We start from the raw sequence: 20888 nt of genomic DNA, 5'->3' as shown, positions 1-20888 counted from the left end.
GCTTGGGGAATGAAGTTGGGAAAGTCACCAGTGTTTTCCTTGGATGACTTCTGCCAACCAACCTCCAGTCCTGTCAGGTCTTGGGAACCGATTCCTCCGTGAATAAGAATGAACCTTTGTTCAGTCATTCTGCCTGTCTTCAGGAGAAGCTGTGGGATACAGTGGAAGGATTAAGCCATACGTCTACCAAACTGCCAGCTGGGGAGCGTAGTCCCCCCTCTAGCTAAGTGTGGGGCTGTGAATTTGAGCAAGTGTTGGGGTTTTATTAAAGGGAAAGAGGACTGCCCTGGTAGAGTAGTGCTGCTGAATGCTCATTGGGTCCTCAGGGACTGAGGACACTCATTCGTTCATTCAAAAACATTGAATCATATCTACCATGTGCCAAGCTCAGGGATACATAGGTTACAGAAGAACCCAAACCCAGTCATCCCTGTTTTCACAGGAAGCAGACTGAGGTACAAAGTGATGCATGCTGAGGTGGAGGAAAGTTCTGGCTGAGGGATCCTGTGGGGAGGAGCATGTCACTGTGGGCAGCAAGGTTACTAACCCTGCCACTGGGCTCAGGCTGGAAAAACTGATGGATTCATCAGATGATGGTTTGGGACTAAGATATGCAAAGACCCATGGCTCCAGAGAAGTTGGAACATTCAGAGTTGCTTGTTGTGGCTGAAGGGTGGGGTGTTAGGGGATGTGACTGGGTGGCAAAGGCCAAATCTCAGGGAGATAGGGTCCTGAAAGTTTGGACCTTATTGAGGGGAGGCTGATACAGGGGCATGAAGGGTTTTTTCCCCTTCCCATGAAGAATTTTAAGAAGGTTAAGGTAACCAGTGTTTTAGATAGAGCTGTCCTGCTGCTATGTGGTCAGGGGATCTGAAGGAGAGATGGGAGGCTGAAAGGACAGTAAGAGGGCTGCCTCAGTGGTCCTAGAGGGTGAACAGAGATAAGGGGCTTTGGGGATGAAGGCAAAGGGATATTTCAACATATTTCTGAGTTAGAATTTATCCATTTAATAACTACTTATTGAATCCCAACTATATGCCAGGAACAGGATACAGTAATAAAATTTCCTACTCTCAATGAACATACATTCTATTTGGAAGGGACAAATCGTTAATAAGATGCTGATGAGTTGTGCTACAGAGGAAATTAAAGGAAGGGAGATGGGGCTGTAATATTAAGTAGAGTGTTGCAGGAAGCCTCACTGATGGTGCATTTAAGCTTAGATATGGAGATGAGGGGAAGACACACTTGGCCATCTGGGAGTAAAGCTAACAGGAGATTGCAGACACACCTAAGGCAGAAAATGGCTGCCTTATTGGGGAGAGCTAAAGAGCTACAGTGGATGAAACAGAGTTCGGGAAATAAAGGGCAGCTAGATGAATCAGATAAGGAGGTGGGGAGATGGTATGTAGATTGGTAGGGCCACTACAATAATTTGAGCTCAACTCTGATGAGAAACCACTGGAGAGGTTTTCTGTTTTGTTTTAAATGGTAGTTTTTCTGAGATAATTCACGTGTGCTGCAATTCACCTGCTTCAAGTGTAAATTCAATAATTTGTAATATATTCACACATAGTGCAACTCTCACAATCTAGAACATTTTCATCCCTGCCCTCCCATTCCCACCCTGCCACAAAAACCCGGTATCCACTAGTAGTCATTCCTCTCTCCCCTCAGCCCTAGACAACCACTGATTTACTTTCTGTGTCTGTAGGTTTATGTATTCTTATAAATGGAATAATATGTGCTATTTTGTGATCGGTTTTTTCTACATAGCATGTTTTTAAGGTTCACTCATGTAGCAGCGTATAGCTACTTGTAATACTTTATCTTTTTTTTAAATTGGCAAACAATATTCTATTGTATAGATATAACATATTTTGTTCATCCATTCATCAGTGAAGGCCATTTGGGTTGTTTTCACCTTTTGGCTATTATGATAAGGCTACTGTGAACCTTCATGTGCCAGTTTTTGTGTGGCCACACGTTTTTCATTTCCCTTGGGTGGAAATGTACCTACAAGTGGAATTGTTGGGTTAAATGGTAACTCTGTTTAACCTTCTGAAGAACTGCCAAAATTTCAAAAGCTGATGTATCATTTTACAATTCCAACAGCAGTTGGACCATTCAGGTATTACCTAAATCAAATCCCTTATGATTATACAGTGGAAGTGAGAAATAGATTTAGGGGACTAGATCTGATAGAGTACCTGGTGAACTATGGACGGAGGTTCGTGACACTGTAAAGGAGACAGGAACCAAGACCATCCCCAAGAAAAAAAAATGCAAAAAAGCAAAATGACTGTCTGAGGAGGCCTTACAAATAGCTGTGAAAAGAAGAGAAGTGAAAAGTAAAGGAGAAAAGGAAAGAGATACCCATTTAAATGCAGAGTTCCAAAGAATAGCAACGAGAGATAAGAAAGCCTTCCTCAGCGATCGATGCAAAGAAATAGAGGAAAACAATAGAATAGGAAAGACTAGAGATCTCTTCAAGAAACAGAGATACCAAGGGAACATTTCATGCAAAGATGGGCTCAATAAGGGACATAAATGATATGGACCTAACAGAAGCAGAAGATATTAAGAGGTAGCAATAATACACAGAAGAACTGTACAAAAAAGATCTTCACTACCCAGATAATTACAATGCTGTGATCACTCACCTAGAACCAGACATCCTGGAATGTGAAGTCCAGTAGGCCTTAGGAAGTATCACTACCAACAAAACTTGTGGAGGTGATGGAATTCCAGTTGAATTATTTCAAGTCCTAAAAGATGATGCTGTGAAAGTGCTGCACTCAATAGGTCAGCAAATTTGGAAAACTCAGCAGTGGCCACAAGTCATGCTCAAAATTCTCCAAGCCAGGCTTCAGCAGTATGTGAACCGTGAACTTCCAGATGTTCAAGCTGGTTTTAGAAAAGGCAAAGGAACCAGAGATCAAATTGCCAACATCCGCTGGATCATCGAAAAAGCAAGAGAGTTCCAGAAAAACATCTATTTCTGCTTCATTGACTATGCCAAAGCCTTTGACTGTGTGGATCACAATAAACTGTGGAAAATTCTGAAAGAGATGGGAATACCAGACCACCTGACCTGCCTCTTGAGAAACATGTATGCAGGTCAGGAAGCAACAGTTAGAACTGTACATGGAACAACAGACTGGTTCCAAATAGGAAAAGGAGTACGTCAAGGCTGTATATTGTCACCCTGCTTATTTAACTTATATGCAGAGTACATCATGGGAAACGCTGGGCTGGAGGAAGCACAAGCTGGAATCAAGATTGCCAGGAGAAATATCAATAACCTCAGATATGCAGATGATACCACCCTTATGGCAGAAAGTGAAGAGGAACTAAAGAACCTCTTGATGAAAGTGAAAGAGGAGATTGAAAAAGTTGGCTTAAAGCTCAACATTCAGAAAACTAAGATCATGGCATCCGGTCCCATCACTTCATGGGAAATACATGGGGAAACAGTGGAAACAGTGGCTGACTATTTTTTTGGGTTCCAAAATCACTGCAGATGGTGATTGCAGCCATGAAATTAAAAGATGCTTACTCCTGGGAAGGAAAGTTATGACCAACCTAGACAGCATATTAAAAAGCAGAGACATTACTTGTCAGGCCTTTCCCTGGTGGCTCAGAGGGTAAAGCGTCTGCCTGCAATGCAGGAGACCTGGGTTCGATCCCCTGGGTCAGGAAGATCCCCTGGAGAAGGAAATTGCAACCCACACCAGTACTCTTGCCTGGAAAATCCCATGGATAGAGAAGCCTGGTAGACTACAGTCCATGGGATCACAAAGAGTTGGACACGACTGAGTGACTTCACTCACTCCTTACTTTGTCAACAAAGATCCGTCTAGCCAAGGCTATGGTTTTCCCAGTAGTCATGTATGGATGTGAGAGTTGGACTATAAAGAAAGCTGAGTGTCAAAGAATTGATGCTTTTGAACTGTGGTATCGCAGAAGACTCTTGAGAGTCCCTTGGACTGCAAGGAGATCTAACCAGTCCATCCTAAAGGAGATCAGTCCTGGGTATTCATTGGAAGGACTGATGTTGAAGCTGAAACTCCAATATTTTGGCCACCTGATGGGAAGAGCTGACTCATTTGAAAAGACCCTGATGCTGGCAAATATTGAAAGCAGGAGGAGAAGGGGACAACAGAGGATGAGATGGTTGGATGGCTTCACGGATTCAATGGACATGAGTTTGGGTAAACCCCAGGAGTTGGTGATGAACAGGGAGGCCTGGCATGCTGCGGTTCACGGGGTCACAAAGAGTTGGACACGACTGAGCGGCTGAACTGAACTGAACTTTCTTCATGCCCATACCAATACTTGTTATAGCTATCCTCCTGGGTTTGAAGTGATATCTCCAATATTTTGCTGATGGCTAATAATATTGAGCATCTTCTAATGCGTTAATTGGTCATTCATGTATCTTCTTTGGAGAAATATCTATTCAGATCCTTTGCTCAGTTTTGAATTGATTGTCTTTTTATTACTGAATTGTAAGATTCAGTGAAAAACTTGGGAAGGATGAATAATAAAAGCTATCATTCTGAGTCAGCTTGGCAAAAGAGGGGAAATAAATATTATCCCTATTTTACAGACGAGATAATGCCCAATAATGACAGTCAGTGGCAGAGCTAGGATTCAAGATAAGTTTGGTTTCATAAGCCTAGATCTTAGTCTTAACCAACAATGGACAGTGGTTCCCTCAACTCTTCCAGCTTGCCCCCGATTCGAAATTACTATCATTTCAGTTCAGTTCAGTCGCTCAGTCGTGTCCGACTCTTTGTGACCCCATGAACCACAGCACGCCAGGCCTCCCTGTCCATCACCAACTCCCGGAGTTCACTCAGACTCATGTCCATCGAGTCGGTGATGCCATCCAGCCATCTCATTCTCTGTCGCCCCCTTCTCGAAATTACTATAATCTCCCATTAAACTCCTCAGGCCAGCCTTGGCGAATTTCCCCGGAGATGCCAGCAGATGGCGACGAAGACCCCTGCGGGTCGCGCTATCCGTCGCACGCACCTCTGTGGTGCCGGGCCGCAGGCGCCGTCGCTGCACTTCCGGGCGCCATTCAAGGTGAGGCAGGGGCTCCCCAAATCCCCTTACTTTTGCTTTTCCCAGAAATTAGGGACCCTCCCTACCCCACTCACAGAGCTTGCAGTCTGGCGGGCCCAGTAGCCGGTCAAGGTGTCCAGCCTAAGGCTGGACAGCCATCGGAGGAGGCAAAGCCATCTGGACGTCTGGGTCCCAGCGAGGTCCAACCGCCTTACCACCTCGCGCCTCTGCCCTGCTGAGCCGGGGAGGTCGCGCTTCTCGTCTGGTTATCCTGGGTGTCCGGAAGCCGAGTACGACTCCTAAGTCCCCGCCAGGCGGCGCCGTCAGCCTGGCCAGGATTCCCCTGTGGCTGCGAGCCTTGGCCACCCCAGGCGTGTTGAAATTGGCGAGCAGAGAGGAGAAGCGGGCTGTCGGAAAGCAGTCTACCACTTGGAATGATTCCCCCTGGATTGTGTTTTCCATCGTTAGGATCTCCTGAAGTACATATACAAATTCTTATGCTCCACCCTCAAAGATCCTGATTCCGGGGATCTCGGGTGACGTTTTTTATTTATTTTTACTTTTGGCTGCCCTGGGTCTTCCTTGCTTTGCGTGGGCTTTCTCTCCTTGGAGTGAGTGGGGGCTGCTCTTCCTTGCAGTGCCTGGTGTCATTGTGTTGGCTTCTCTTGTTATGGAGCACTGGGCTCTAGAGTTCAGGCTCAGGAGCTGTGGTGCAGGGGCATGTGGAATCTCCCCCGACCAGGGATCCCACCCGTGTCCCCTGTGTTGGCACGTGGATTCTTAACACTGGACCATCAAGGAAGTCTGAAAGTCAGCATTTTAAAAACACCCACTCCAGGTTGATGCCAGGAGTCTGCACACCTCACTTTCAGAAACTCTCATATAACTGATGGAGGGGAACACTGCATTGGGTTGGTTATGGGACTGTTTATCTTCAGGAGAGCTTCCAAGAGGAAGTGATTCTAACAGGGCTTTGTACTGAGAGACTAGAATATCTACTGGTTTTTTGCCTCACAGTTATGAATTCCCTCTCCTGCTACTACCAGGATGCAGAAGATCTCAGTGCTGCTTTTCCTGGCCTGGGTGAGCTTCCTCTTCTACGCCGGCATTGCTCTCTTCACCAGTGGCTTCCTGCTCACCCGTTGGGAGCTCACCAACCATAGCAGCTGTCAAGAACCCCCAGGCCCTGGAGCCCTGCCACTGGGGGGCCGAGGGGAACCTGGGGCCTGCTGGATGGCTTCCCGATTCTCTCGGCTCGTGTTGGTGGTGATAGATGCTCTGCGATTTGACTTTGCCCAGCCCCAGCGTGCACCTGTTTCTGGGGAGCCTCCTGTCTCCCTGCCTTTCCTGGGTAAAATGGGCTTCTTGCAGAGGCTCCTGGAAAGTCAGCCCCACCATGCCAGGCTCTACCAAGCCAAGGCTGACCCCCCGACCACCACCGTGCAGCGCCTCAAGGCCTTAACCACCGGCTCACTGCCTACCTTTATTGATGCTGGCAGTAATTTTGCCAGCAGCGCCATAGTGGAAGATAATCTCATTAAGCAGCTTTCCAGTACAGGTTAGTCCTCTTCAGAGGCCAGGAGTACCTTGGCAAAGACGAAGTCAGAGAATCAGAACTTTGGGTGCCCAGCTGCATATTTGACTAGTTAGTACAGTAAGGAGAAAGAGACCACAGCCCTGCATGCAGGTAGCACAGGTGCAGGCTGTGTCCTGGAGTTTCTAATCTGCATGGGGTATTGGTTTTACTTTTGGGGAGCTCTTGGTCAAGGGGCATGGGAGAGATGAAGAGTTGTGGGTCTGGTATCCTCATAAAGTGTGGAGGAGAAAGCAGAGGATCCAGGCCCTGTCCACCATTGACTGGGGAAAAGCAAGATGCACCCATGAAAAACAGAGCAGCCAAGATAGAGCCAGGGTCTGAGGACTAGCAGAGCCTTTTATAGGAACAAGTAGTAAGAGATCTGGGTGGAGTATTGTTGTCAGGGAAAGCTTCCTGGTAGAAAATGGTAGGCCTCGAAGGATATAAAGAGTTGTTAAATGAACTGCTGTGCCTTAGAGTGCATGGTTGGGAATTCCGATAGATCTTTGAAAGGCCTCTCCTCTTCCTCCTCCCCTGACTCCTGTGTCCCTGCAGGAAGACGTGTGGTCTTCATGGGAGATGAAACCTGGAATGATCTTTTCCCTGGAGTTTTTTCCCAAGCTTTATTCTTCCCATCCTTCAATGTCAGAGACCTAGACACAGTGGACAATGGCATCATGGAACACCTCTACCCAACCAGTGAGCACGGGGTCCGAGGCAGGCCTGGGAGACCAAAACTGGGAGGTGGGGAGGGCTGTGTCAGTTACAGATTCTGAAGCTACCATGGGTGCAGTGGCCTGGGCCTGTGTCCCTGGACATAGGAACATCAGAGCCTGGCTGGGGTGGAAGAATGAGCCTTAATCCTATGTGCTTAGGTTCTCTCCTTCACAGTGGACAGTGACAAATGGGACGTGCTGATTACTCACTTCCTGGGTGTGGATCACTGTGGCCACAAGCATGACCCTTACCATCCTGACATGGCTAAGAAACTTACCCAAATGGATAAAATGATCCAGTGAGTGTGGGATTTTGACTGGGGGAGTGGGTTTGTGTCTGAGATGATATGTGGTCCCAAAAGAAAAAAATCCTTATTTGGGGTCCCTTTCTTGGTTGAATTCTGTCTTTAGGCCTTTCTCTGACGCTAGGGGTCTCATCCATTTTGAGTAACTCAGTGTGTGGTTTTGGGCAGTAGGGTTGTGACTGAAGAGGTGTCTTTTTGCCAGATGTCTAGGTCCCACTAATGGAAGTTATGGCTGGGGGTAAATGGGCCCCTGAAAAAAATATTTATCTCTCCCTACCTCCTGACACATTTCTTGATCCCCCCAGGGGACTTGTGAAGCGTCTGAAGAATGACACACTGCTGGTGGTGACTGGGGACCATGGGATGACCATCAGTGGGAACCATGGAGGAGAGAGTAAGCTGGAAACCTCAACTGCACTTTTTCTGTATAGTCCCAGAGCTCTCTTCCCCAGCGCTCCTGCAGAGGTAAGTCCTGAGATGTGCTTTGTGTGGTTTCCTGCTATTCAAGTTACATCATGATCATAGCGTTCTTGTGGATCCCTCCATTTTAATCTCCCAAATTCAGGACCCTGGGCATCCTCCACTCTTGTTTCCTGCCTAAGTCCCCTATATCTTCCACCCCAAACACTGATCTTACCTCTTTTTTTTTTTGGCTGCTCTACATGGCATGAGGGATCTTAGTTCACTGACCAAGGATTGAACCTATTCTCCGTGCAGTAGAATCACAGAGTCTTAACCACTGGACCAGGAAGTCCCCAGACTTCACCTCTTTGGTGAACCCGTTGACCCCTGTCCTTGTTCTCTAGGAGCCAGAGATAATTCCTCAAATCAGCCTTGTGCCTACACTGGCCCTGCTGCTGGGCCTGCCCATCCCATTTGGAAACATCGGGGAGGTGATAGCTGAGGTGTTCTCAGAGATCGAAGACTCCCAGCCTCGTTCCTCTGCTCTGGCCCAAGCCTCAGCTCTGCATCTCAATGCCCAGCAGGTAAGTAATGGGCTGGGCTTCCAGGTGACAGAGTTAGGTTCGGCATGGGAGAAGCATAATGACCCACTTGATTATCCCTTGTTCAATCATAGTCACACATTCCATAGCCATATCCTCCCTCTCCCTCTGTCCTAGAGAGATTTTGGGTTCCTGATTTCCAGGTACCCTCTTAGGTAGTACCTATCTTTGCCCGTGTCCCAATATATGTCTCTGAGCTTCTCCCCTTGGCCTCTGATCTTTTTTTGCCAGGTGTCCCGATTTCTTCACACCTACTCAGCCACTGCTCAGGACCTTCAAGTTCAGGAGCTGCATCGATTGCAGAAGCTCTTCTCCAAGGCTTCTGCGGACTACCAGCGACTTCTGCAGAGCCCCCAGGGGGCTGAGGCAGCGCTCCAGACTGTGATTCTTGAGCTGCAGCAGTTCCTGCGGGGAGTTCGGGCCATGTGCATTGAGTCTTGGGCTCGTTTTTCTCTGGTCCGCATGGCAGGGGGTGCTGCTCTTTTGGCTGCTACCTGCTTTCTTTGCCTACTGGTATCCCAGTGGGCAGCATCCCCAGCCTTCTATTTAGGCCCTCTCCTAAAACCCATGGCCTTGGGTCTGAGTGGGGCCATGGTATGTGCTGGACTCCTGGCATCTACTGGGCTGAAGCTGGATTCCATGGTTCTAGGGGCCATGGCTGCAGTGGGCTCACTCCTGCCTTTTCTGTGGAAAGCTTGGGCGAGTTGGGGATCAAAAAGGCCCCTGGCATCTCTCCTTTCCATGCCCAGGCCAGTCCTGTTACTCCTGCTCATTCGCTTTGCTGGTTTCTTCTCCGATAGCTATGTTATAACTGAGGCCAGCGTTGCCGCCTTCCTTTTGATCTCACTCGTCTTGCTCCTGGTTGCCCGACTTCACTGGGAGGGCAAGCTGATGCCACCTAAGCTACTCTCGATACCTCGCCTTGGCTTTTTCACTCCCACAGGCTCCCCGCAATACAGTGCCACGCATGCCGTGGAACTTGGAGTTGGGTTGCTTTTATGTATAAGGCTAGCTGGACTTTTTTATCGCTGCCATGAAGAGACACCTGTTTGCAACTCCTCTCCCTTGCTGAGTCCCTTGCGATCCACAGTGGGTAGTCGAGCCAAGAATTTGTGGTATGGAGCTTGTGTTGGGGCGCTGGTGGCCCTGTTAGCCTCTGTGCGGCTGTGGCTTCGCTGCTATGGTAATCTCAAGAGCCCTGAGCCCCCTGTGCTCTTTGTGCGCTGGGGGCTGCCCCTAATGGGACTGGGCACTGCTGCCTACTGGGCATTGGCATCAGGGGCAGATGAAGCACCCCCACGTCTCCGGGCCTTGGTCTCTGGGGCCTCAGTTATGCTGCCTCGGGCTGTGGTAGGGTTGGCTGCTTCAGGGCTCATGCTGCTGCTCTGGAGACCTGTGACAGTGCTGGTGAAGGCCACAACAGGTGCTCCAAGGACCAGGACTGTCCTCACTCCCTTCTCAGGTCCCCCCACTTCTCAGGCTGACCTGGATTATGTGGTTCCTCAAATCTACCGACACATACAAGAGGAGTTCCGGGGCCGGCTAGAGAGGACCAAATCTCAGGGTCAGCTGACCGTGGCTGCCTATCAGTTGGGGAGCGTCTACTCAGCTGCTGTGGTCACGGCCCTCACCCTCTTGGCCTTCCCACTTCTGCTATTGCATGTAGAGCGCATTAGCCTTGTGTTCCTGCTTCTGTTTCTGCAGAGCTTCCTTCTCCTGCATCTGCTTGCTGCCGGGATACCCATCACCACCCCTGGTAAATACATGTCTCAGCCCTGATTCACCCATGGATAGTAGGGATGTAAGTTCGGCCCCTCTTATCTTTAGGGAGGTGTTGCTCCTCAGGATCTTCACCTTGATACAAGGTCTCACACCCCCCAGTCAAGAGGGTCTTCCTGATGTCCTCTCTCTTATCTGCTGTGGCCAAGCTAACTGAAGCCTCCCATTGACTTTCAGGGCCAGCAGAATTCATGGAGAAGATGGACACACAGTACTCTAAGACTCAGTTTTTATGGAAATGCTGCATCCTCATGAGTGCATTTCCTGATTTTCCAGTGATGAGAGATAGTGAACTGTGTGTATATGAGAAAAAGAAGTTGACCACAGATTAGAGCAGTGGGGCTTTGTGCCAGGGAGGGAATTAGCATATCAGAGTGTTGATTATTAGACGATGAGGGTGTTGGGGATTCGTGTGTGTAGGAGACTTAGCACTGAGGTAGTAGTTGTGTGTGATCTCGGGGCAGTGGGCTGTGGGGTAGGGAGTGGGACATGACTGTGAAGAGGCATATCTGTTCCCCCAGGTCCTTTTACTGTGCCGTGGCATGCAGTCTTTGCATGGGCCCTCATGGCCACACAGACCTTCTATACCACCGGCCATCAGACTGCCTTTTCAGCTATCCAATGGCATGCAGCGTTCGTGGGAATCTCAGAGAGTCGTAACTTTACCTGGCTGTATGCTTTCCTGGTGGGAGCCAACACTTTTGCCTCCCATATTCTCTTTGCAGGTACCTCCTCATTCTTCCCTTGTTTCCACTGTGGCTGTGTGGAAGGAAAGGAAGCCCCTGAAATTTAGTAGGGAAAGATCATTTTGTTAGATCTTCGGCACCCCTTGGCCTGTGCTGATTGGAGGCTGAGCCAGCTAGAGTACTTGGGGGACAGGGTGACCTGGTCCATGGGTCTTCCCTTGATTCTAGCCCTGCCTTTCTCTGAGGCAGTAGGTTGCCCGTTGCTCCTGCTCTGGCCCTTTCTGTGTGAGAATCAAGGATCCCGGAAGAGGCGGCAGCCCCCAGGAAATGAAGCTGAGGCCAGAGTCAGGCCTGAGGAGGAGCAGGAGCCACTGATGGAGATGCGGCTCCGGGATGCACCTCAGCACTTCAGTGCAGCGCTGCTGCAGCTGGGCCTCAAGTACCTCTTTGTCCTTGGTATTCAGGTGGGTGCAAGGACAGATCATGGAGTTAGTGATCTTTTCACATGCGTGGACATCACCTTCTTTTCACACTTTGCCAAAACCCTAGGAGAGAGCCTTGATTGAGGCTTAGATAAGTGAAGTGATTGCCCAAAGGCCAGTGACCTCAAATGGCAATACTGAGACTTGAACCTGGGTCTCCAACCTAGTCTTGGATTGTTTCCTCTCTTCAGGCTAGATCTGGACTTGATGGTTGCATTTGGGGATCATTCCACTGGACAGACTGGAAAAGCTGAGGTGATAGTCAGGGATTCCTTCCCAAGCTGTGATAATTAATCTTCCTTTCCTTCAGAGGCAGAGTGTGTGACTCTGACATTCCCTCCACCCTGAGAGGCCGAGCCTGAGTGTTCAGAGACACAGATGAATAGTGCTTGTCCACGGTCACACTGCAAGTCATAGTAGCGCCAAGAAAAGAGTTAAGTTTCCTAACTCTTAGCCCAGAGTTCTCTCCACTGATAGGTACTGCTCTCCTTCCCCTTCCTTTCTTCACAGGGGTCTACAGCAACTCTACTTGACCTACTTCCTCCTCCCCTTCCCAAATAACTTAACCCCTCCTCTCTTCCCTCAGATTTTGGCCTGTGTCTTGGCAGCCTACATCCTCCGCAGGCATCTCTTAGTCTGGAAGGTGTTTGCCCCCAAGTGAGTGGATTTGCTTGAGAAATGTTTCTGTGGGGAGGGTGAACCTTGGATTAAACAGTGAACATCCGGATGGACAAGGTTTTGCCTCAGTGGGGAAGAGACTCTAGATCTACTGTTTGTGTCCTTTGAGATTCTCTACCTTTCTTTGCAGGTTCGTTTTTGAGGCCATGGGCTTCATTGTGAGCAGCGTGGGACTTTGTCTAGGCATAGCTTTGGTGATGCGAGTAGATGTTGCTGTGAGCTCCTGGTTCAGGCAGTTAGTTCTGACCCAGGAGAAAGCTGGAGAACAATCTAGCCTGGTCTATACGGGTGCTGGATCATCTGCAAGAGAGGCTCAGCCACACCTCTTACCACCATGCAGCCAGGACTTACTGGCATCTGGGACTTCATTATTTTATAATTCAAGATCATAGTAGAGCCTAATTCCTAACTCCTGCATTGGATACATCTGAGGGACTGAGGGGCTGTCTCCAAAGTGGAATAAAATAATAATGTAAATATATGTGTCTGAGGTGTGGGGAAGCCCTGACTGTCCTATAGGGGATATGAGGAAGTTCTGTCTCCTTTATCCAGGCACAGATGGGATCAGCTGTCTTACGGAGACCTGGCTGCATCTAAGACCCTTTGAGAAGTGGTTGGAGTTGTCTGAATTCACTTCTCCCAGCTCTTTGCAAATCACTGCTGTTATTCCACTTGCCATTTCCCTTTGCCATGGGATGTATTTTACTAAATTCTTTTGCTTTGGCCGATAACAGAGCCGCATCATGGGGCGCCGGCTTTCCTCTGCAGCCCCAGTAGTGCTGTGTCTCCTCCTCGGTGTGTGCTCTCACTTCAGAACACTCGTTGCCCTTCTCTCCTGTGGAGGCCTCCCTGGATCAGACCTACTTGCCCATCTAACACACCTTGTCCCATTGATTATTCCTGACTTTGGGCCAAAACCGTATGAATCTGAAGATCCTCAGATGTCTCCGGTGCCCCTCTATGTTGTGTTGAAGTGCTTGCATGAAATCCTCATGGAAAAGTCCACCAAAAAAATGGGAAGCAGTTTCTGAAGAGAAGGGTCAGGACTGGGGTTTGAGGTTTGAGGGTGCTCAGAACAGGAAGAGATGAGACCACTTGAAGAGATGAGGTATATGATTTGCAAATAATTTCCCCCACTTTGTGACTCTTCTTTGAATTTTCTTGTATTTATTTTCTATTGAGAAATCATCTCTGAATTTCCCCCCCAGTTTTATTGAGATATAATTGACATCACTGTTTAAGGTGTACAGCATAATGGTTTGACTTACATCTTTGATGGTGTCTTTGTGGCAAAAGAGGTTTTAATTTTAATCGAGTCCAGTTTATCCATTTTGAGTTGACTTTGTAGATAGCAAGGGTTGCAGTTTGTTTCTTCTTTGCATATGGAGGTCCAGTTCTTTTCCCTCCATTTGTTGAAAGGATTGGGCAGGTACATTTGAGCAGGGTGCACAAGCATGGGGCTGCACAGCCAGCTAGTGGGACTGCATGCGGTTGAACAGACTGGTGAGCATGTTAGTGCTTCATGGTCATAGGATGTGCTGATTACCAAGGGTCTCCGTCTCCAGTCAGTTATTATTTATTTAACTTAAAGCTGATCGCCGAAGAATTGATGCTTTTGAACTGTGGTGCTGGAGAAGACTCTTGAGAGTCCCTTGGACTGCAAGGAGATCCAACCAGTCCATTCTAAAGGAGATCAATCCTGGGTGTTCATTGGAAGGACTGATGCTAAATCTGAAACTCCAATACTTTGGCCACCTCATGCGACGAGTTGACTCATTGGAAAAGACTGATGCTGGGAGGGATTGGGGGTGGGAGGAGAAGGGGACGACAGAGAATGAGATGGCTGGATGGCATCACCGACTCGATGGACATGAGTTTGAGTGAACTCCGGGAGTTGGTGATGGACAGGGAGGCCTGGCGTGCTATGATTCATGGGGTCGCAAAGAGTCGGACACGACTGAGCGACTGCACTGAACTGAGCTGAACTGATGGCTATGCTAGGTCTTTCGTGCTGCACCTAAAATTTCTCTAGTTGCCAGGAGCAGGGGCTACTACTCTTCCTTGTGGTGGGCGGGCTTCTCCTTGGGTGACTTCTCTTGTTGCAGCTGTTAGAATCAGTAATTGTGGCTCCTGGGCTCAGTTGCCCTGAGGCATGTGGGGCCCTCCTCCATCAGGGATCGAACCGTGATCCCTGCTTTGGGGATCTCAACCATTGGACCACCAGGAAGTCCTGGTCAGTTCTTTTCGAACAGACTTCTGGGGCTGGACTTTTCCTGGCGGCTCCCACTGGTACTACAACTCCCAGCATGCATAGGGCGGGCCAGCCTGCCGCGGCGGGGGAGTTCCCTGCCGATGTGGACCTTTAGCTGGGAGGGAAGGGCTACGCCGCGGGTTCCGGGTGTTGAGATCAATTTCCCAAGGCTTTGGCAACCTCGATGACTGAACAGCGGGACGGCGAGCCCTCCGACCTGCCCACTCAGTCACGCCTCCGGTCTCTGGCCCGTCTCTGCCTCCCTCTCTGGTCTGGCCCCTTCTTGTTTCTTCTTCCAATTTCCCGCGAGGAGTAAGTAACCCTTGAAGACGACCAACCGCCGCCTAGCATTTTGCCAACCGGGCCAACCAGAAGCGCGGGTAGAAAAGGCGGAGGTGGAATCTCCGCCAAGCAGGGGAGAGTCCGTTTCTCCGGAAAAGGTAGGCCGTCCTGACTGGAACCCCGCGAACAGCAAAGGATTCTTAGCCCGGGGCAGAAGTGCACGAACCCTTTCTTCCTTGCTTAGTGGGGGCTTCAGGCTTGCCCTTCAGCAGCCCCCTTCAGGTGTCTGGGCCCAGCCTTGGCTATCATGGCTCACAAGACGACTCTGGGCTCTTCAGCCTCGCACGTCAGCTGCCTGGACCTGTGGAGGGAAAAGAATGACCAGCTAGTTCGACAGGCCAAGGTAACGTGGTTGCTGGGACCCTTGCTTTGCAACCCCCAGATACCAGGAAAAGGGTATGCAGTGGATTTACTCTGGCCAGTGGGGAGGGTCTGAGCTTGACCTCCCCTAAAGAACCAGAAATGGCTGGAGAATGACACCCCTTGCCACAGCTGTAAGGAAAGTACTATTACCCCATCCCACATTTGACAGGTTGCTCAGGACTCAAGCCTGCCTCTGAGGCGACAGCAGTTGGCTCAGGATGCACTGGAAGGGCTCAAGGAACTCCTCTGTAGTCTGCGGGGTAAGTAGGGCCCTCCCCAGGATGGTCACTCCTGCCCTCCACATCCAAAGACCATTTCCTCTTCTGCATGTCTAGAATTGAGGTGATTATTCAGGGGGTAAGGGGCGACGAGTTGACTCACTGGAAAAGACTCTGATGCTGGGAAAGGTTGGGGGCGGGAGGAGAAGGGGACGACGGAGAATGAGATGGCTGGATGGCATCACCGACTCTGTGGACAAGAGTTTGAGTGTACTCCGGGAGTTGGTGATGGACAGGGAGGCCTGGCGTGCTGTGATTCATGGGGTCGCGGAGAGTCGGACACGACTGAGCGACTGAACTGAACTGAACTGAAGGGGTCCTGTTTAAGACACAGACTGGAATGGAATCATCTTTGTACAGGTGAATCTCTCTTCCTTAGACACACACACAAACACGTACACACACAGAAGCGTTTGAAGAAGTGGTTTCCAAGATGGTCTATTTGGAAAACATTCTGGCTGTTCTATAATCTGCCAGAGTGGGTTCTTTATTGAGGCCATTTTGGTTGGGGTGGGGTGATCTCTTTCACCTGAGAGTGGTCTGCGAGATCAGCATTTGTTGCTCCAGGGCTCCCTGCGACTGTTTCTGTTCTCCCTTTGGAACTGACTGTCATCTGCAACTTTATTACCCTGAGGGCAAACCTGGCCCAGGGTTTCAGTGAGGACCTGGCACAGGATATCCAGCAGGGCCTAGAGAGAGGTGAGGGCCAGAGATTGCCTTCCATGCCCCTGCCAGCCTCAGTCTGGGCTTAAGTTCTTGCAGGGGGGAGAGGAGGAACAACATAATCTATCACCTCTGCAGAGACGCCCTTCTTTGATCCTCCATGTGTTCCTCAGACCAGGAGCACCTTTATGACTTTTGGGCTCCTGCAGAGAAGGAAAGCCAGAGATGAGGTTGCACCTCAGCTCTATGTGTGTGTATGCTCTACAGTGCTGGAGACACAGGGGCAGCTGGAAGCCAGGCTGGAACATGGGCTCAGGGGGCTGTGGGACTCCGCCCTCCGTGTTTCCTCCCTTCTGCCGGAGCTGCTCCCTGTCCTTCACCACCTTGCCGGCCTGCAGGCTGCCCTTTGGCTGACCACGAACTGTCTTGGGGACCTGACCTTGCTGCTGCAGACCCTGACTGTTGGCCAGGTAATTCAGATAGTGATCTGGATCTGAGGGTCTCTTTCCTCCTCCCACCCTTCCTAGCTGCAGTATCATCATTATGTGCTGGAAAGGCTGCTGGGTTGGTGTTCAGAAGATCCCGGTTCTCTCAGGACTCTTAGGTGACCTTGCTCTGACTTATTCCTCACTGGAGGGATTTTCTTGGGAGCTTGATTATCTTGGGTAGAATTAGGGCTCTTGTGACCTTGCTGAAGTCAATTCCGTGCTTCAGTCTTCGCATCAGTAACCCAAACATGGTCCCTGCTCTGTATCCTCGTGGACTTATCCTGAGTGAGAAGACTCATTAAGATCATCACTGCCCCAGATTTTTCTTCCTACCTGTATCCTTTCCCCACAGCTATTAATCTCTTAGAAATGAAGGAACAAGAATCAAGAGGATCCTTGAGTTTAAAGTCCAGTCAGGGCAGACTGAGATAGAGAAGGGTTAGTTACAAACCTGGAACTTCTCATTATCCTTCTTCCCCAGAGCAGGGCCTCTGAGGATATGCTGCTTCTTCTGAAAACTTGGAGACCCCCAGCTGAGGAGTCAGATGCTCCGCTGACCCTGCAGGATGCCCGAGGCTTGAGGGATGTCCTTCTGACAGCATTTGCCTATCGTCAAGGCCAGTTAGCAATGTGACTTGTCCCTTCCTCTCCATTTCCTGTCTTAAGAAGTCCTCTGGGCTCATGTCTTTTCTGTCCTGTACGATTCAACTTGGTGGAACTTCTCTGTGCTCTTCTTCCCCATCAGGCCTGCTTGCCCTGTTGGCATCTCTAAGCTCACACCCTGCTTGCCCACAGGCCTCCAGGAGCTGATCACAGGGAACTTGCCCAAGGCACTGAGCAGCCTACATGAAGCGGCCTCAGGTCTGTGCCCACGGTCTCTGTTGGTCCAGGTATACACAGCCCTGGGGACCTGTCTTCGTAAGATGGTAAAGACCGTCCTAGGATGAGTTGGAGAAACCACAGCTTTCTACTTTGTGAGGGTAGCTGAGGCTTGTGTCCTTTGTGTCCTTTCACCCCTCTAGGGCAGTCCACAGAGAGCTCTGCTCTACTTGGTTGCAGCCCTGAAAGAGGGATCAACCTGGGGTCCCCCGCTTCTGGAGGCCTCCAGGCTATATCAGCAACTGGGGAACATAGCAGCGGAAATTGAGAGTCTGGAGCTGCTGGTTGAGGTAAGGAACTATGCCAGGCAAAGATGCGGGAAATGCTGAGATGCTTGTGTTGGTGTGACTAGTCAAGGTTTAAGTAGAAGGATGTATAGTTCCCGGAGATTATAGATACTTTCTTCTTTTTGTTAGGCTTTGAGTATCACTTGTATCCCTGAGGCCCGTCAGCTTCTTATTGAGGTAGAGTTATTACTCCCACGACCTGACCCAACCTCACCCCTTCACTGTGGCACACAGAGCCAGGCCAAGTACCTGCTAGCAAGCCGATGCCTACAGACAGGAAGGTGAGGTCCATCTTGCTCACCTGAGCTCCTCTTCCCACTTCTGATGCCTCCCCTGTGGTGTGACTCTGCTTCTGTTCTTGCAAGTTGAGAGGATAAATAAGTCAGGGGTGGGACATGGGTCCCCATTATCAGCTTCCTGCCTTGCTACTGGACCTGAGCCGAGGACTCTTTACCCTGTCACTAACCTCCTGTATCTTGAAAACTCTATAAAGTTTTCTCCCAGATCCAGTCTGTAAATAGTGTAGATCCATACTGAACCAATGTTGGAGTCCCACACCTCACCCTTCCCTCACCCCAGGGCCCTTAGCTAAGAGCTTTTGGAGGGCCCTGCTATAGCCTAAGGTGAGGCTCTTGGGTTGTGACTCTTCAGGGCAGTGGACGCTGCAGAACATTATCTGGACCTGCTCGCCCTGTTGCTGGATGGCTCAGAGCCAAAGGTGGGTATGCCACATTTCTATGTAGTGGGGTGGGAGAGTTGGAGTTTCCTTTGGAGAAGAGCAGGAGTGCTTTTTTCCGACTTTTCCTCTGCTCTTCTTTTTGTCCATTCTGGGAGACCAGATTGGGAAGGTTCCCAGAGCAAGGGAGATCCAGGGCAGCAAGCAGTGGATGGTCCCTGCATGATACTAGAGCCTGGTGATGGTGGTGGAGGTAGTGGTTTATGTCTCCTCAGGACACTGCATTGCATTCTCTTCCCACCCCAGTTCTCCCCACCACCTTGCCCCCGAGGGCCCTGTGTGCCTGAGTTATTTTTGGAGGCAGCAGCAGCATTAATCCAGGCAGGCCGAGCCCAGGATGCTTTGACCGTATGTGAGGAGCTGCTTAGCCGCACATCATTTCTGCTTCCCAAGAGGCCTCGGCTGTGGGAAGATGCCAGAAGAAGAACCAAAGAGTCACCACACTGCTCACCCTGGGTCTCTGCTACCCATCTGCTTCAGGGCCAAGCTTGGGCGCAACTGGGGGCCCAAAAGGAGGCAATTAGTGAATATAGCCGGTGAGTCCAGGAAGCCAACCAGGACCCTAGGGGAAATGTGGAGGGATAATTGAGTAATTGGGACCTGAGTTGGTGAGCTCTATTCTTACTCTACTCACCCCAGAGTTTCTGAGGTTAACCCTTCTTTAACCCTGCTCTCTGTCCCACTTCAGGTGTCTTGAGCTGCTCTTCCGGGCCACACCTAAGGATAAAGAACAAGGTGAGCTAGACTTAGTTTTCCTCTGTGGTGGTGGTGGTTTCCTTCCATGTGTCCTAGCCCACCAAGAGATTTAAGAGAAAGGGACTCCAAACACAAGAGATACGGCATTGAGGCTTTGGGGACGGTCTGGTTGGAAACAAATGTCTTGATTTTTGGAGAGGTCCCCAGGGCCTGCTTCCAGCTGTGAGCAGGAGTGTACGTCAGATATGGCACTACAACAGCTTCAGACAGCTGCCCTGATTAGTCGTGGACTGGAATGGGTGGCCCTTGGCCAGGATACCAAAGCCCTACAGGACTTCCTTCTCAGTGTGCAGATGTGCCCAGGTAAGTACATATGCAGGCCATCAGCTATGCACAGATGTGTGAGGACAGAGGGCCATGGGGGAGGTACTTGGGAATTAGTGTAAGAGTGATGTTCCTTGATAGGCGGGGTGAATGGGGTTGTGCCTGTATATAGGGATACATAACAGTTGTGCAGACACATGCAAGACATACAAGCACGTGTGAAGGCTCTAGGCTTCCTAATGTCTTCAGACACAAAGACCATACTTGTGCTGAGAGTATGTTGGGCATGAGCAGGGTCAGCTGAGCCCTTTGTTCTGGGCAGGGAGTACCCAGGGTTAGGCATTGTTGACAGTGATATACCCTGATTCCATGTAGGCAAAATACATCCCTGCTCTAGGCCTTAGTTTCCCCTTAGAAAATGATGTTAAGTCTGTGTCAAGTTCTAAGGCCCTGTGCTCTGGGGTGGGGCTACAGGTAATCAAGATGCTTCCTATCACCTGCTTCAGACTCTGAGGAGGCTGGATCGGAGGGATGAGGCCACTGCTCTCTGGCGGAGGCTGGAGGCCCAAACTGAGTTGCCACAGGAAAATACTGCATGGTGAGGTTAAGGGGGCAGCCTGCTTCTAGAGTCCTAAGCCTATTGGGGGTGTTGGTGAATTAAGGGAGTGAATGGCTATTCAGTCTTCTGCCTATCCTCCCTTAGACATCACCCTTTTTGCTTTCAGGTCCCTCCCCCTATACTTAGAAACCTGTTTGGGCTGGATCCGTCCCCCTGACCGTGAAACCCTTCGTGAGGAATTTCAGACATCTGGAGACTTGTGACCTGTAGCTGCCATGTTTCAAAGAACCAGAACTGGGGCCTCAGTGGGCCATCTGTGGGAGGGCTTTCTGCTATCCCATCCTTGGGAAATGTGGCTGGAGCTGACCATTCCAGTATATGTCTGGCATTGGAGAGGTTGGTGGTAGTCCTGCAAAATTTGGTTTGGTTACTGCTGTTCTGATTCCAGAGAAGCCCTGCTTCCACCAACAAGGCATTGACTTGCTCATAGCACCTTTTATCCTGTTTCCCTTTTCATGTGTTGAGTAAAATTTCTTATCTATCTGTTGTCTGCCTACTACATATACTTGAGTGGGAAGGCTCAAAGCTTTCTGATTCAGATGAGTGCCGGTTGTCCATGATACCCTCTCCCAATATCATCTGCCTTATGAGCCTTGAGAAAGAGCTAAGGGAATCCTTACTCAAGAAGCAGTGCTTTTAATCCTTGTTACCTGAAAGCAAAAT

The 20888-nt window shown here is 49.8% G+C and overlaps 2 protein-coding genes and 1 long non-coding RNA gene across 9 annotated transcripts; 2 read left to right on the top strand and 1 right to left on the bottom strand.

Annotated features, from left to right (window-relative positions):
• Positions 1–13: 13 nt before the first annotated feature.
• On the bottom strand, positions 14–5289 carry LOC129556780 (uncharacterized). The gene is made up of 3 exons (XR_016037849.1): positions 5169–5289; positions 2664–2907; positions 14–149 (listed from the first exon to the last, which is right to left on the bottom strand). It is a non-coding gene; the product is annotated as an uncharacterized LOC129556780 (long non-coding RNA).
• On the top strand, positions 5041–12780 carry PIGO (phosphatidylinositol glycan anchor biosynthesis class O). 7 transcript variants are annotated; one of them, XM_055426955.2, is made up of 11 exons: positions 5041–5094; positions 6091–6631; positions 7205–7348; positions 7541–7664; positions 7976–8135; positions 8477–8656; positions 8906–10430; positions 10975–11178; positions 11389–11603; positions 12208–12278; positions 12430–12780. In XM_055426955.2, exons 2-11 carry the CDS (start codon positions 6121–6123, stop codon positions 12689–12691), a joined length of 3396 nt encoding a protein of 1131 aa, XP_055282930.1. In that variant the 5' UTR covers positions 5041–5094; positions 6091–6120; the 3' UTR covers positions 12692–12780. The 7 variants fall into 7 exon arrangements, with proteins under 7 accessions (XP_055282930.1, XP_055282932.1, XP_055282931.1 ...); XM_055426957.2 differs by having other exon boundaries at positions 5045–5094; positions 6120–6631; XM_055426956.2 differs by lacking the exon at positions 5041–5094 and adding an exon at positions 5303–5609 and having other exon boundaries at positions 6120–6631.
• Positions 12781–14174: 1394 nt separating this feature from the next.
• Positions 14175–20706, top strand: FANCG (FA complementation group G). The gene is given in 15 exon segments (XM_055426963.2): positions 14175–15235; positions 15425–15515; positions 16101–16232; positions 16464–16666; positions 17166–17301; positions 17480–17610; positions 17707–17853; positions 17980–18131; positions 18502–18568; positions 18833–19122; positions 19275–19321; positions 19490–19645; positions 20081–20204; positions 20332–20412; positions 20414–20706. Coding segments are annotated over 15 exon segments (1875 nt in total). The 5' UTR covers positions 14175–15139; the 3' UTR covers positions 20436–20706.
• The last annotated feature ends 182 nt before the right edge of the window (positions 20707–20888 follow it).

The sequence above is a fragment of the Moschus berezovskii genome, chromosome 7 (genome assembly GCF_049115385.1).
Source record: "Moschus berezovskii isolate FMDL1 chromosome 7, NW_MosBer_1.0, whole genome shotgun sequence".
Taxonomy (NCBI): domain Eukaryota; kingdom Metazoa; phylum Chordata; class Mammalia; order Artiodactyla; family Moschidae; genus Moschus; species Moschus berezovskii.
The sequence above is the reverse complement of the archived record's forward strand: the minus strand, read 5'-3'. Positions and strand labels throughout refer to the sequence as shown.

Bases quoted from the DNA above. Each gene is read 5' to 3' on its own strand.
- PIGO (XM_055426955.2), top strand. From the start codon at position 6,121: ATGCAGAAGATCTCAGTGCTGCTTTTCCTGGCCTGGGTGAGCTTCCTC. The intron at 6,632-7,204 runs GTTAGTCCTCTT...GTGTCCCTGCAG, and splicing joins TAAGCAGCTTTCCAGTACAG to GAAGACGTGTGGTCTTCATG. The intron at 7,665-7,975 runs GTGAGTGTGGGA...TGATCCCCCCAG, and splicing joins CAAATGGATAAAATGATCCA to GGGACTTGTGAAGCGTCTGA.